This window comes from Herpailurus yagouaroundi, unplaced genomic scaffold, assembly GCF_014898765.1.
Source record: "Herpailurus yagouaroundi ecotype Mexico unplaced genomic scaffold, PumYag 557, whole genome shotgun sequence".
In the NCBI taxonomy this organism is placed as follows: domain Eukaryota; kingdom Metazoa; phylum Chordata; class Mammalia; order Carnivora; family Felidae; genus Herpailurus; species Herpailurus yagouaroundi.
Window position 1 is genome coordinate 772,848 of NW_024412774.1, and position 14,013 is coordinate 786,860.

The 14,013-nt window shown below is 41.5% G+C and overlaps 2 protein-coding genes across 2 annotated transcripts in view; both read left to right on the forward strand.

Annotated features, from left to right (window-relative positions):
- Positions 1-4,956, forward strand: part of LOC121023505 (zinc finger protein 345-like) — a 154,691-nt gene extending 149,735 nt beyond the window's left edge. Inside the window, exon 3 of the mRNA XM_040465445.1 lies at positions 169-4,956. Coding sequence (XP_040321379.1) covers positions 169-2,405 — 2,237 coding nt within the window. The 3' untranslated portion in view covers positions 2,406-4,956. The remainder of the gene's footprint in view (positions 1-168) is intronic.
- LOC121023504 (zinc finger protein 418-like) overlaps positions 1-14,013 on the forward strand; it is a 216,890-nt gene that overhangs the window by 128,060 nt on the left and 74,817 nt on the right. The gene's annotated exons all lie outside the window — the stretch shown is intronic.

Below are 14,013 nucleotides of genomic sequence, written 5' to 3' on the forward strand. Positions count from 1 at the left end.
TTAGGGGCCCAGTAACGCAGAGCAGGCACTCCTTCACCTGAATTCCAACTCCCGTGTCTGGAATAGCATCAACTCAACTCATGCCTACACGAGACAGGTGCATATGTGTGACGGGCTTACCCCTCACTGTAGTCACCACGTATTTCATGAGAGTTTCTTTGCGTTCAGGTTGCTGCTGTGGAGCAGAAGATGCGGAGGCACCCCTTGAACAGAGCGTTTCTGTAGGTGTGTCACAGGCCAGCACGCCCAAGGCAGCTCTGTCTTCCCGGAAGACCCACCCCTGTGAGATGTGCGGTCCGGTCTTGAGAGACGTTTTCCGCTTGGCTGAGCACCAGGGAAAACCAAGCAGCCAGAAACTGTTGAGGTGTGGGGCATGCGCACAACGATTTTACTTCATCGTAAACTTTCAGCAGCAGCCGGAGCAGCACACGGGAGAGAAACCATTCAGAAGTAGTGTGGACACAGTCTCTTTTATGAAGGGATATGGATTCCATGATTCAGGAAAGCCCTTTACCTGTACAGAGGTTCAGAAGGACTTCCTGCCTGGCGTGGTTCGTCTGCAGCAGGACGACATTCATACTGGAGAGAAGCCAAACACAATCAGCCAGTGCGGGGCAACTTTGCAGAGCAGTAAAGGTCATTACACTCGGGGAGAATGCAAGGAAGCTTTTGGTCCCAAATGTACACATGTTCAGGATCAGGGTGTCCAACCTGGAAGTCCATATTTTGTGTGCAGTGAATGTGGGAAAACATTCAGGCAAAAATCTTTATACACTATCCACCAGACATTCCATACTGCACAAGGACATCATGAGTTTGGCGAAGGTGAAAAATCCCTTAGACGAAGGTCAGCTCACAGTCTGTACGGAAAGACTCACACTGGGTCTAGGCAATACACGTGCAACAAATGTGGGAAATCCTTAAGCCACAAATCAGTACTTATTCATCCCCAGAGATGGCATAGTGGAGAAAGTAATCATGTTTGCAGTGGATGTGCAAAATCTTTTAGCCATCGCCAAATGTTGATTACACGTTCTGGTCAAACCTTAGAAAGGCCTTATAATTGTGGTGACTGTGCAAAACGTTTTACCTCTATCTCTGCTCTCAGTTATCATCAGAGATCTCACACAGGGGAAAGACCTTATGAATGCAGTGAATGTGGGAAGTCTTTTATCTCCAGTACTGGCTTCCGTTCTCACCAGAGTGTTCACACTGGAGAAAAGCCTTATGAGTGCAGTGAATGTGGTAAATCATTTTTCTCTAGGTCTGACCTCCATTATCATCACAGAGTTCACACTGGGGAGAGGCCTTATGAGTGCAGTGAATGTGGCAAGTCCTTTCACCGAAGAAATAACCTCAATGTACACATAAAGGTTCACTCAAGTGAGAGGCCATACGAATGTAATGAATGTGGAAAATCTTTGAAGTGTAAGTCTTCATTCATTCAACACCAAAGAATTCACACAGGAGAAAGGCCTTATGAGTGCAGTGAATGTGGGAAATCTTTTACCACTAGTTTTGTCCTTCGTTCTCACCAGAGAGTTCACACCGGAGAAAGGCCTTATGAGTGCAGTGAATGTGGGAAATCCTTTACTGCTAGCTCTGTCCTCCATAATCACCAGAGGGTTCACACAGGAGAAAGGCCTTATGAATGCAGTGAATGTGGGAAAACTTTTACCACTAGTTCTGTCCTCCGTTACCACCAGAGAGTTCATACTGGAGAAAAGCCTTATGAATGCAGGGAATGTGGCAAGTCCTTTCCCCGAAGAACTAACCTGAATGTACACATAAAGGTTCACTCAGGTGAAAGGCCTTATGAGTGTAATGAATGTGGGAAATCTTTTAAGTGTAAGTCCAAACTCATTGAACACCAGAGAATTCACACAGGAGAAAAGCCTTATTTGTGTAGTAAATGTGGGAAATCTTTTAGTCGTAGCCACGCCCTCCAGTATCATCGACAAAGTCACCTTGGAATAAGGCCTTATGAGTGTAATGAGTGTGGGAAATCTTTTGCTTGTAGTTCTTCCCTCAGATCTCACCAAAGAGTTCACACTGGAGCAAGACCTTATGAGTGCAATGAATGTGGGAAATCTTTTACAGCTAGTTCTGTCCTTCGTGCTCACCAGAGAGTTCATACTGGAGAAAGACCGTATGAGTGCAGTGAATGTGGAAAGTCCTTTCTCCGAAGAAATAGCCTCAATGTACACATAAAGGTTCATTCGGGTGAAAGGCCTTATAAGTGTAATGAATGTGGGAAATCTTTTAAGTGGAAGGCAACATTCATTCAACACCAGAGACTTCACACAGGAGAAAGGCCTTATGAGTGCACTGTATGTGGGAAATCTTTTATCAGTCATCCTGCTCTTAGTTACCACCAAAGAGTTCACACTGGAGAAAGGCCTTAGGAGTGCTGTGAATGTGGGCAGTCTTTCAGCCAAAGCTCCAGTCTCACTCAACAACAGAAAGTATAGTAGATGAAGCCCTTCTGAGTGATCAATTATGAATTGTTTATGTTCACTAGAAGTTGTATTTCTCTTCCTATCCTCTATTCAGGATTAGCAGATAATGTCTTTGGGAGGTAATTTGAATCAGAATGGGTCATGAGTGTGGATGGAGCCCTCATGAATGGGTTTGTTGTCTTCATACCAGTTCTAAGAGAGCTTGCTTCCTCTGTGTACCATGTGAGGACCCTTTTGAGAAGATCATCTATAAATCAGGAAGTTGCTCCTCACCAGACATGGAACCGGACCCTATAGGGAATGTTAGGTTGGCTATCCAGCCTCCAGAAAGAAGTTTCTGTTGTTTGCAAGTCACCTAGTTTGTGGTACTTTGTTAGAGCAGCCTGAGCTAAGACATGTGAAGAATGTGGGCAATCTTTTGGCGAAGGATACAGTTTCATAAAAATCAGAAATTACCCTGGGTAAGGCCTCATGAGTGAGGGGAATGACACAATTCCTTTTGCCAGTCCTCTGTCTTCATTGCACACTTTGAGTTCACACTGCCAAAGGGCATTAAGGTAGCAGAGCAGGTGGTATTTCCTTGAGTAGTGTAATCACAGTGGAGGAGTGCCTTTGTGAAGCAGCCACTTAGCTGGAACAAACCTTGTTCACTTGAATGTCTGCAGTGGAGTGACTTACCCTAAGTTCCAGCTATTTGGGAAAACTTGAGGAGCTGTGTTGTGCTTCTGATGTGTCCGGAGTCATTGCTAGATTGAAGTCACTGCCAGTTTCTGTAGCAGAAGTCATTTCACCAATGCCACCTGGCAGGTTCCCACAATATATATCAGTCACCACCCCAATATGCTATGGCAAGATGGTCTCTGTGGTTTGTCATTGGCGATAGGAATTATGGATTGTTGGAACTTCTCATTCCCTTCTCAGTTAGAATGTGGATGTGACACATTGTTTATCCACAGCACCTGATCTGAGTTCTTGGTGGTATCTTGCAGAGAAAGACTCATCTTAGGGACGTTACCATCTTTTGATGCCCAACTGGTCATGTGGGGCAAGGCCTCGTCCAGAAGGAAGAGGCAAGAGGTAGCGTTCTGTGCAGCAACATGGTGAAGTCTTTTCCTTTGCAGACCCTGGTGTGAGTGTGGTAACATCTCAGATATGATTTTGAGGAAGTGGCTGAGCCTTGTGGACAGCAGTGTGGGGCATGCCAGGGGACCACTGTGCCAGGTTGGAGGGCCGGGTTGACATGCAAGGAGTAGGTGAGACACCTGAAAGGGGTGGCACACCCAGCAATGCTATTTAGGTAGGACTCTATGGGCTGAGTCTCCCTTTTTCACCCTGGACATGGATTTCCCACTGTGGGTCCCTAAGACAGTGACCTGCCTATTGCTCTAGCCACTCTTTTCCCAGTAGTTCCCTGAGGGACACCACACAGTCTATGTGGCCGAGAGGTCCTTGACCCAACTCATATGTGCATGCTGTGCAATGGCATATACAAGTCTGTGGTGCCAGTGAGGGACTCAATCTCTATAGTGATTATATTTTTTGAAATAAATTGTTAAGGACAAATTAGTATCAGGCAACAAACCACATATTCAGAAAGCTTAGAGTACACTAAACAGGATAAATGCAAGAAGAAGAAAAAAAGACCCACATGTAGGTGTTTTATTTTCAACTTACTTGAAATCATAAAGTTTTTAAAGAAGCCTGAGGGAAGAAAATACCTTAGCTCCAGAAGAACAAAGACTTACATCCATTTTCTCAGAAATCATGCAAGCAAGACAGGAGAGGAATGAAATATTTAGTGTTGAGAGAAAAACTCATCAGGCTAGAGTTGTCTACCTGGCAAAATTATCCTTCGACAGTGCAGGGCAAACAGCATTTCTGAAAGAAAAACTAGGGAACGTTTTGCCAGCAAACCTGCCATCTTATTCCATTTTGGGTGATATGACAAAGTACTACAGACTGGGTAATTTATAGAAAGATAAACATTCATTTCTTACAGTTCCGGAGGCTGGCAAGTCCAAGGTCAAGGCGCCAGCATGGGTGAGTTCTCTGGTCAAGATCCTCCTCCTGGTTCCTAGTTGGCTTTTCTTGCTACATTCTTCCATGATTAAAGAAATTAGGGATTTGTTTTTTCAGTAGGCTGCAGGTCCAGGATGGAGCCAAATATGGGGCTTTAATTCATGATCCTGAGATCAAGAGTTGGATGCTTAACTAATTGAGCCATCCAGGCACGCCAGAAGTAAGGGATCTTTGTGGAGCTCCTTTTATAAAGGCAGTAAACCCATTCATGAGGGCTCTAACCTTATAACCTAAGCACCTCCCAAAAGTGTCATATTTAGGAGTTAGGATTTTTTCACATGAATTTGGGGAAGGGGGGTGACCATAGGATCTTGCTTGCAAGAATTGTGAAAAGAACTTTAGAGACAAGGAATGTGATATGGGTCAGAAACTTAGATCTACATAAAGAAAGAAAGAGTATTGTACGAAGAATAACAACGTAAAAAAAGTATTTTTCTGGGGCACCTGGGTGGATCAGTCAGTTAAGCGTCTGACTTGGGCTCAGGTCATGATCTCACAGTTTGTGAGTTTGAGCCCCACGTTGGGCTGTGTGCTGACAGCTCAGAACCTGGAGTCTGCTTTGGATTCTGTGTCTCCCTCTCTCTCTGTACCTCCCCTGCTAGGTCTCTGTCTCTCTGTCAAAATAAATATTAAAAAAATTTTTTAATATATTTTTCTTTTTTAATATTATTATTTAACAATTTTTAAGTATGCTCCACACCCGACAAGGGCTTAAACTCATGGCCCTAAAATTAAGAGTTGCATGCTCTGCCAACTGAGCCAAACAGTTGTTACATGAACAATATATTCTGTTATTTATGATTATCTTAATGTGTGTGTGCATATTAGGCTTTGATATTCATAGAATGAATGATGTCAATGATAAAAGGGACTGGAATGAGGAATTGAGATTATTTTGTTATGATAAGGTATAGTATCCTTGAGGTGGTGTAGTATTTGAAAGTAGATTTGGAAGGGCTCCTGGTTGGTTCAGTCAGTTAAGCGTCTGATTTAGGCTTAGATCACAATCTCACGTTTCATGGGATTGAGTCCCATAGTTAGTGCAGAGCCTGCTTTACATCCTCTGTCTCTCTCTGGCCCTCCTCTCCTTGAGCATGTGTGCACACTGTCTCTCTCTCTCTCTCTCTCTCTCTCTCTCTCTCTCTCTCTCTCAAAAATAAAATCAGCATGAAAAAGAAGTAGATTTGGATTAGTTGTCAATGTTTATTGCAAATTCGAGGGCAACAAAAAGTATAACTGATATGCTAAGGAACAAAAGAAGATGGAGTACCATAAAATACTCAGTTAAAACCATAAAAAGCAGGAAAAGAGTGGAAGACAAATTGGGACAAAGAACAAGGGTGATGAATAGAAATCAGTAACAAATATGGTATATGTTAATCTAACTATATCAATAATCACTTTGAATGGTAGAAAACTAATTAAAAGATTTTCACAATGGGCCCCAAAGCAAGATCCTACTATATATTGTCTACAGAAACTGTGCGATGATACGTATGCAGTGTTTTAACCTCTGAGTTTGTAGTAATCTATTACAGGAACAGTAGAAAATGGATAGAGGAACAGACATGCAGAGAAATGAATGATTGAGAAAGACATAAAGCAAGTTAGTGAGGGCTCACTTTATGAAGCTTCTCCCTCTGTGTGACATGGTAGGATCAGTGTTGGTAAGTAAACTGCTTTATTTACTGTGGCTTCATTGCTTAACAGTATCCATTAACTGTCATCAGGCAAAGGTATAACTTTATGTTGATGTTTTATCATAAAATTATGCAGGTATAACTGGGTCAGAAATGACCTTAGGATTATAGAGTGCAAAAGTCAGTTGGTGACCTGTTTAGCTAGTTAGAAAGCATTTAAGTCATTGTGCTTTAACAAAACACCCTTTATCTGATTGTGAAGTTCTGAGAATGGGGAGGTATTGGAAGGATACAGCCTCATCACAGAATATTGTATGAAATTAACCTGATAAACACACAATGTGTAGAATTTTATAAATATGAAACCATACTCCAGGAACATAAGAGTTTGAAATTAAGCAAGCCTTCATAACTCATTATTGACATAGAAACACACAAATATCAATGGAACAGAATAGGGAGCCCAGAAATAAACCCATGCATTTATGGGTTTGTCTGTTTATAAAGACAAAGCCAAGAATATATAATTCAGAAAGGATAGTCACCAATAAATTATGTTGGCAAAACTGGGCAATCACATGCAAAAGAATGAATCTGGACACCAGTCTTATACCACAAATGAAAATAAGTTCTAAATGGATGAAAGATTTGAATGTAAGACCTGAAACAATAAATCTAGAAAAAACATAGGGGTAATCTTGAAATTGGTCTTGGTAATGTTTTGGGTTTTTTTTTTTTTTTAATTTGATACCAAATATATGGTGGTGGCGAAACAGGTACAAACATTTGTCAAAACTCAATGAAGTGTATATTTTATTACTGTTTTCAGTTTATTATTTTGAGAGAAAGGGAGAGAGAGAGAATCCTAAGCAGGTGATGTGCTGTCAGTGTAGAACCTGAGATAGGGCTTGAACTCATGAACAGTGAGATCATGACCTGAGCTGAAATCAAGAGTCAGGCACTTAACCGTCTGAGCCACCCAGGCACCCCAATTGTATATTTTAAATGGGTACACTTTTAACAGTTTAAATTGTGCTTCAATGAAGTGTGAAAAGACTAGCTTGTTTAAATGGTCACTAGGATCAACAGCCTAGCCATCTTGTACAAAATGGGACACAGAGGTATACCTTTCTCTGGGAGAATGGGGAAAGGATCTTCCCCAACGTAATAAAAATTATGTCAGACCTGAGGCCAGAATGCAGGTCGCCTGACACACAAGCAGGGTTTCTTTTACACCCCTGTCTTCCACATAAAGGCTCTGAGGCGCCTGGGTGGCTCAGTTGGTTAAGCATCTGACTTCGGCTCAGGTCATGAGCTCACATTTTGAGTTTGAGCCCTGCTTTGGGCTCTGTGCTGACAGCTCAGAGCCTGGAACCTGCTTCAGATTCTGTGTCTCCTCTCTCCCCCTCTCTCTCTCTCTCTGAAAAAATAAATAAACATTAACAAATTTTTTTTTAAGAAGGCTCCATCCGACTTCCTTGAATGAACATGGGCACATCCTCAAAAGACAGGTTCTGGGTCAGAGACCACAGGGCAGCTCTTCACATTCACCTCCAGGTGACCATGATATCTGAACTGCTGGTTGAGTTGTCCAGTAGTTTTTGTCTTGAGGATAAGCTCCACCTGCCAGGGTGGGGAGGAAAGGACAGTCATCCCCTATGATTCTTTTACCTGGCCCCAGGGCTGGTCTCCAATCACTCAGAAAGAGAGAGAGAGAGAAAGAGAGAGAGAGAGAATCTTGAATATATTCAAAGATGTTGAGGTCTAAGGGGGCACTGAAAAGAGGAGAGTTCAAACATCTTCATTTATCCAAGTTAGAATTTTTCTTTCTTCTTGATTTATTAAGGAGAGAACCTCACCTTTTCGATAAGTTCTTCATTTTTTGTGAGTTCTTTGGACCATGACAGATCCCAAGAGGGAAGAATGAGTATGTGAAAGAACTTATAAATAGAGGGTGAGGCTTCTACTTGTCCTTGGAGGAAGCTAATAATTAGGTGGGTGAAAAGAATGAAATACTTTTGCAGGTGTCTTTTGTTGTGTAAAAACATGACCCCAAACTTAAGTGATTTAAAATAGCAAATAATGGGGACACCTGGGTAGCTCAGTTGGTTAGAAATCCAATTCTTGATTTTGGCTCAGGTCATGGTCTCAGGGTTCATGAGATCGAGCTCCATACAGGGTTTAGTGCTGACTTCACAGAGCCTGCTTAGGATTCTCTCTCTGCCCCTCCTCTGCTCGCATACACATTCTCTCTCAAAATAAATAAACAAAAAAATAGTGCATTAATTCAGTTTTGGGGGTCAGAAAACTGAACAAGTTTCAGTTGGGTAATTCTCTTCACTGTATCAACAGAAATTATACTTAGAGACATTCAGGTAGTGGGTGGGTTGGTTTAGGGAGCCTGGGATGATTCACCCACGTTCCTGTGCTGCCTTAATAGATGGCTGGAAAGGTGGGCTCAGCAGGAACTTTGAACTAGAGCATTTACATACACATGGTCAAACTTCTTACACGGAAGTCCAGGTGTATCTAGAAGCTCACAGAGAAGCTGCAAACTCTTTGTGTCTTGTTCTCAGAGATGAAAAAAAATGCATCCACCAGTTCTTTCAGTCAAACAAGTCATCCAGTTTTGAGGTAAGTTGAAATAGAGTCACTTTTCAGTGGGAGGAATAGCAAGGAATTTGCTGTCTTCCTTAATATACCACGAACACTTGGGGCACCTGGGTGGTTCAATCGGTTAAGCGTCCAACTTTGGCTCAGGTCATGATCTCATGGTTCATGGGTTCGAGCCCTGCATTGGGCTCTATGCTGACAGCCTGGAGCCTGCTTCAGATTCTGTGTCTCTCTCTCTCTCTCTGCCCCTCCCCTGCTCATGCTGGGAGTTCTGTGACAATGGGGACACTGATGTATTAGCCAAAGCCCTGCAGGTAGGAAAGCCAAAGTAAACCTTCTATGATGCCGCACTAAATGATGAAGATTGGAATGTTATGAGAACATCGAGGACAAACGAGGGTTAGTGAAGCTGTTGGGTATTAGGAAAGGGTCCTTAGTGGTAGCCTTGAAGGATAGATGAGATGCCTCAGTGAAGAATCGAGGGCAGGCATCAGTTTTGTGATACTTGCCTCTTCCTCTAGCAGCCAAGGTCCATTTGAGCAAAGGCTCTGTGTCCGTTCCCCCCATGCTGCATCCATAGAGCTTCACACCTGTCATTTGTTCACTAAGTGTTCATGAGAAAAGAAAAGCAGTTCGGAAGATGCACAGAAGTACAAATGTATAGGATATTCCAGGAAGGCAAGTAGATTAATGAGGCTGACAGTTTCTGTGCAGGGAGAGGGTTAATGAGGGCAGACGCTGCAGACAGAAGCTTAACACAATGCCTTACCATTTACAAAACAATAGAATCACATATTGATAATACTTTGAATTATAAGATAAGATGTTCATAATACAGTATTACATTTAAATGGGACACGATACAATTCCTATGGTTTAAATCAGGAGTAAAACACGTATCCAAATTGGGTAGTATTTTTCACTATGTTTTGTGATTTTTCACAGAAATGTGACCTGCTCTGGCCAGCCTTCCTGACCTCAGATGATGCCAGCTTCATCTTCCCAGTTGCAGAGCCCACAAATCTAGGGACTATCTTTGATTCATTTTATTTTCACTCCCCGTATCCATTCCTACTGGATATCCTACTTGCTCTGTCTCAGAATTTGTCAACAATGTGAACACTTTCCATTGTTTTCTCTGCAACTAGCCTGGACAGAGCCAGCATCTTTTACCTGGGTTTCCTCATTGGGTGTGTAACTGTTCTTCCTCTTCCTAACTTTATTTTCAGTGTAGTCTCCACCCACCAGTCAACACGAACCTTTCAGTGTACAAAGCAGATAGTGTCTGTGTTTTGGTCAAACCCTGTAATGGCTCCCATTTTATTTAGAGAAAATTCAAAATTCTTACAGAAACCTAGACAGCCTTACGGTTCTTCCATGTTTTTCTCTGACCGCCTCCTTAAACTCTGCCCCTCATCTAGTTCCGTGTGCACTGGCACTTGGCTTTGCCTGGGACAGGACACTGGTGGCTTCCTGTGTTTAGATAATATATACAACATATCTGCATAGCTTAGTCGTTCATCTTTTTTCAAATACTGCCGGTAATGGTCTTGTCAATGAGGTTCTCCATTACTACCCAGTTTATATTGCATCTTCCTTCGTTCCCTGATCATCCCTCAAACCGTCTTTTTTTTCATGCAAGGAACTGTCATCTTAGATTCAATATTTTGTTATTGTCCATCTTTCTTAACTGTAATGCTGGCTCGATAGAGACAGATTCTTCACAAGTTTTTTTTTTTTCCTGGTACCTCTTATACATCAAAAAAATTAATAATAATGACATGTGATGCTTCACCTGTGCCTATTGAAGCAGTGAGTAAAAGTCTATCCACTTTTTCCAGTTCATTTCTGACATTCAGGCAATTTGTTCCTAATCAATTCTTTTCTTCTCCCTTTCAGGCTTCCATGGTGCAAAGTTATAAGAATTAAAAAATAATCACATTTGGAAAGCAAAATGCCTCAGGTTGGCAAGAAACAAAGCCCAGCCTTGTTCTCAGCTTCCTTCTCTCACTTTCTAGACCCCAGTGTCCTTCTCTCACCTGTCCCTTGTACCTGGTCTTTTCCAGGCTTCTGAGATGTGTTTTCTCTGGCCTCTCTCTGTCTCTCTCTCTCTGACCATATAATTGGCTAATCATTGCAAATTGCTCCTACTAGCTTTTAGTAATTTTCACATTTCACAGTTGTCTTTCTGAGAAAACTGCCACTACCCAGACAGACACTGTCACTAAGCTTACAAGTGAAATGATAATCACTTGCCAGCAAGAGAGATCATATTGTCCCCAGCCTTTATTGTGGGGATAAGATGCTCCCTTTGCACTTGCGCTCAGACTGCGGTCATGGTAGCTACTGTCTCAGCAAGAAAAGGTATTTGGTAAGTGGACCTTCTTTCTAGATAGATACTTAGAAAAGTAGAATATTTCTTTAGAAAACTCATAAGAAATATGGACATACCATCTTTTCTTCTTCCCCTCCCCCCGTGGTTGAAACTGAACCAAGAAAAATATATGAAGTGGTGATATTTTCTGAGGGTTCCTGAGGCACAGAGCCACCCCAGCCTTCCTAGCTCAAAGTTGCCTGACATTTCTTGTCCATCTTCTTTGTCACAGCCCCATCTGCAATCCTCTCCCTGAGTGAACACGTACACCCTCACAGCCCTCACTCCCCTACTTACATGGTTGGTATGAGTGTGTTTAGCTCTTGGCTTCTGCTTAGACACCTGGTGTCTGATGGCACCTGCGACATCCTTTTACACATCTGTGTATATTGTGCTCTGATTGGCTGTGACAGTATGTCTGTGAAAACTTTCTGTGACCAGTGCGATCCTCCATATCCTTTATTATGGGTTCTGGAGAGCAGGATGCACTTTACTGAACCAGTATTTCATTGCTACAGAAAATTTCTGGGATCAGTGTCAAGAAGGTAGACTATATCTCCCATTTAGTGAAATACAAATCAATTGCTCTCTTTCTCTCTCTCAGAGAGATTGCCAGGTTTAATCAGCAGGATTAATCAGAGATTAAAATGTGTTAATGTCTTTTTAAAACAATTTTTAATTTTTTTCTTTTGAGAGAGAGGGAGAGTGATGGGGGAGGGGCAGAGAGAGAGGGAGACACAGAATCCGAAGCAGGCTCCAGGCTCTGAGCTGTCAGCACAAAGATGTGGGGCTTGAACCCATGAACTGTAAGACCATGACCTGAGCCACCCAGGCACCATGAAAATGTGTTAATGTCTTAATGCCACTCTGACATTTAAAGATTTAAAAATGCTTTGATAGTCCTCAGACCTCTGCATCTGCACCAGATCCGTTGAGATTTCGGAAGTTGTCACCCCACTCAGTCATCAGGTAGTGAAAACTTTACCTGTTCCAAGCCAGAACACCTGTGGAGCGGGTATTTTCCTGTCACTGTGCCAGGAAGTAAATGTGCCCAATTTAATCCCTAACTGTTCCTCCACAGAAAATACTTTGATAAAATAAGGGAGAAAGGTTTTTGCTTTTCCATGAATGACTACCATTCTTGAACGCACCCAGATCCATAGCCACAGCTGGCCCAGGATTCAAGTATTTTCTTGTTTGAAAATATTTACCAAAATTTTATTGTTCTCCCTCTTACTCACTTGCATGGTTTCTGAGAAGATGAATGTAATTCTTAATCTGTGTTCCTCCATAGGTAAGGTATTTTTTTCTTTCAGGATTGTTTTCTTATTTATCTTTCAAGTTTCTATAAATTGAAATATACCTACATGTAACTTTTTTTTGGACATTTATCTTGCTTAGTGTTCTCTGAGTTTTCTTCTATTCCTCCTGTTCTTCCTCCTCCCCTTTCCAGTGCAGGATATGTGATTGTGTTCCACTTAGTTACCACTTATGTTGTTTATACACACATATTTAGTTGATCAAATTATTTAAAATATTGAGGCATTTCATGCAAGGTAGTTATTTGTGCATTCCTTTAGATCTTATTTTAAGTTATTTTCTTGAAATATTTATTCTGTATTTAATTCTTTGGTTTTGTACCTTTACACACATTTTATCAAAGCACTTTTTTCCCATCATATTTTCAAATATAATCTATATCTACGCAGAACCACCTACAAATTATTCATTTTACCGTAGCACTTGTACATTTTCTAAACTCATAATTATTCATAATAATTCATTTTTTCCATTTACTAATTACCTATTTATTTAGCAGGTATTCAACTGTATCATCTCCACCAGTTAAAAGGTAAACTTGTGATGCCAAGAAATTCAGTATCATTATACTTTTGCCTTATATTTGCTAGAGATATGGATTTCAGCCTTATCATATTTCTGAAATTTTTTCATATGTTGCTGGTTACAACCGCTCTATAATTATAAAGGATGCTCTTTAATATGGAAAAAATTAAAATCATACAAGAGGCAGTGCTCTATTAATAAATCATTGGTCCACACATTCCTGAGGTCTAGAAGTAGGGGTCAGGAAGTCTCACCCAAAAAATGTACGTATTTGTTTGAGTGCTTTGATTTTTATTTATTTTTTTTTAATTTTTTTTTCAACGTTTATTTATTTTTGGGACAGAGAGAGACAGAGCATGAACGGGGGAGGGGCAGAGAGAGAGGGAGACACAGAATCGGGAAACAGGCTCCAGGCTCTGAGCCATCAGGCCAGAGCCCGACGCGGGGCTCGAACTCGCGGACCGCGAGATCGTGACCTGGCTGAAGTCGGATGCTTAACCGACTGCGCCACCCAGGCGCCCCGAGTGCTTTGATTTTTAAAAAGACTTTATTATTTATTTTTTTTTAAGTTTATTTATTTTGAGAGAAAGAGAGAGAGAGAGTGCAAGTGGGGGAGGGGGAAAGAGAGAGAGGGTGAGAGAGAGAGAATCCCAAGCAGGCTTCACGCTGCCAGTGCAGAGCCTGCCGTGGGGCTTGAGCTCACGAAACCGTGAGATCATGACCTGAGCCAAAACCAAGAGTCGGGACACTTAACTGATTGGGCCACCGAGGCGACCCTAAGATTTTATTTTTTAAGTCATTTGTACAAAAAAAATGGGGCTTGAACTCAGAAGCCCGAGATCAAGAGTAACATGCACCACTGACTGAGCCAAGTGTTTTGGCTTTTAATTGAAATTTTGTTTTCTGATAAAAATCAAGGATGCATTTTTATTTATTTATTTATTTATTTAAAAAAATTTTTTAATGTTTATTTATTTTTGAGACAGAGAGATAGAGCATGAAC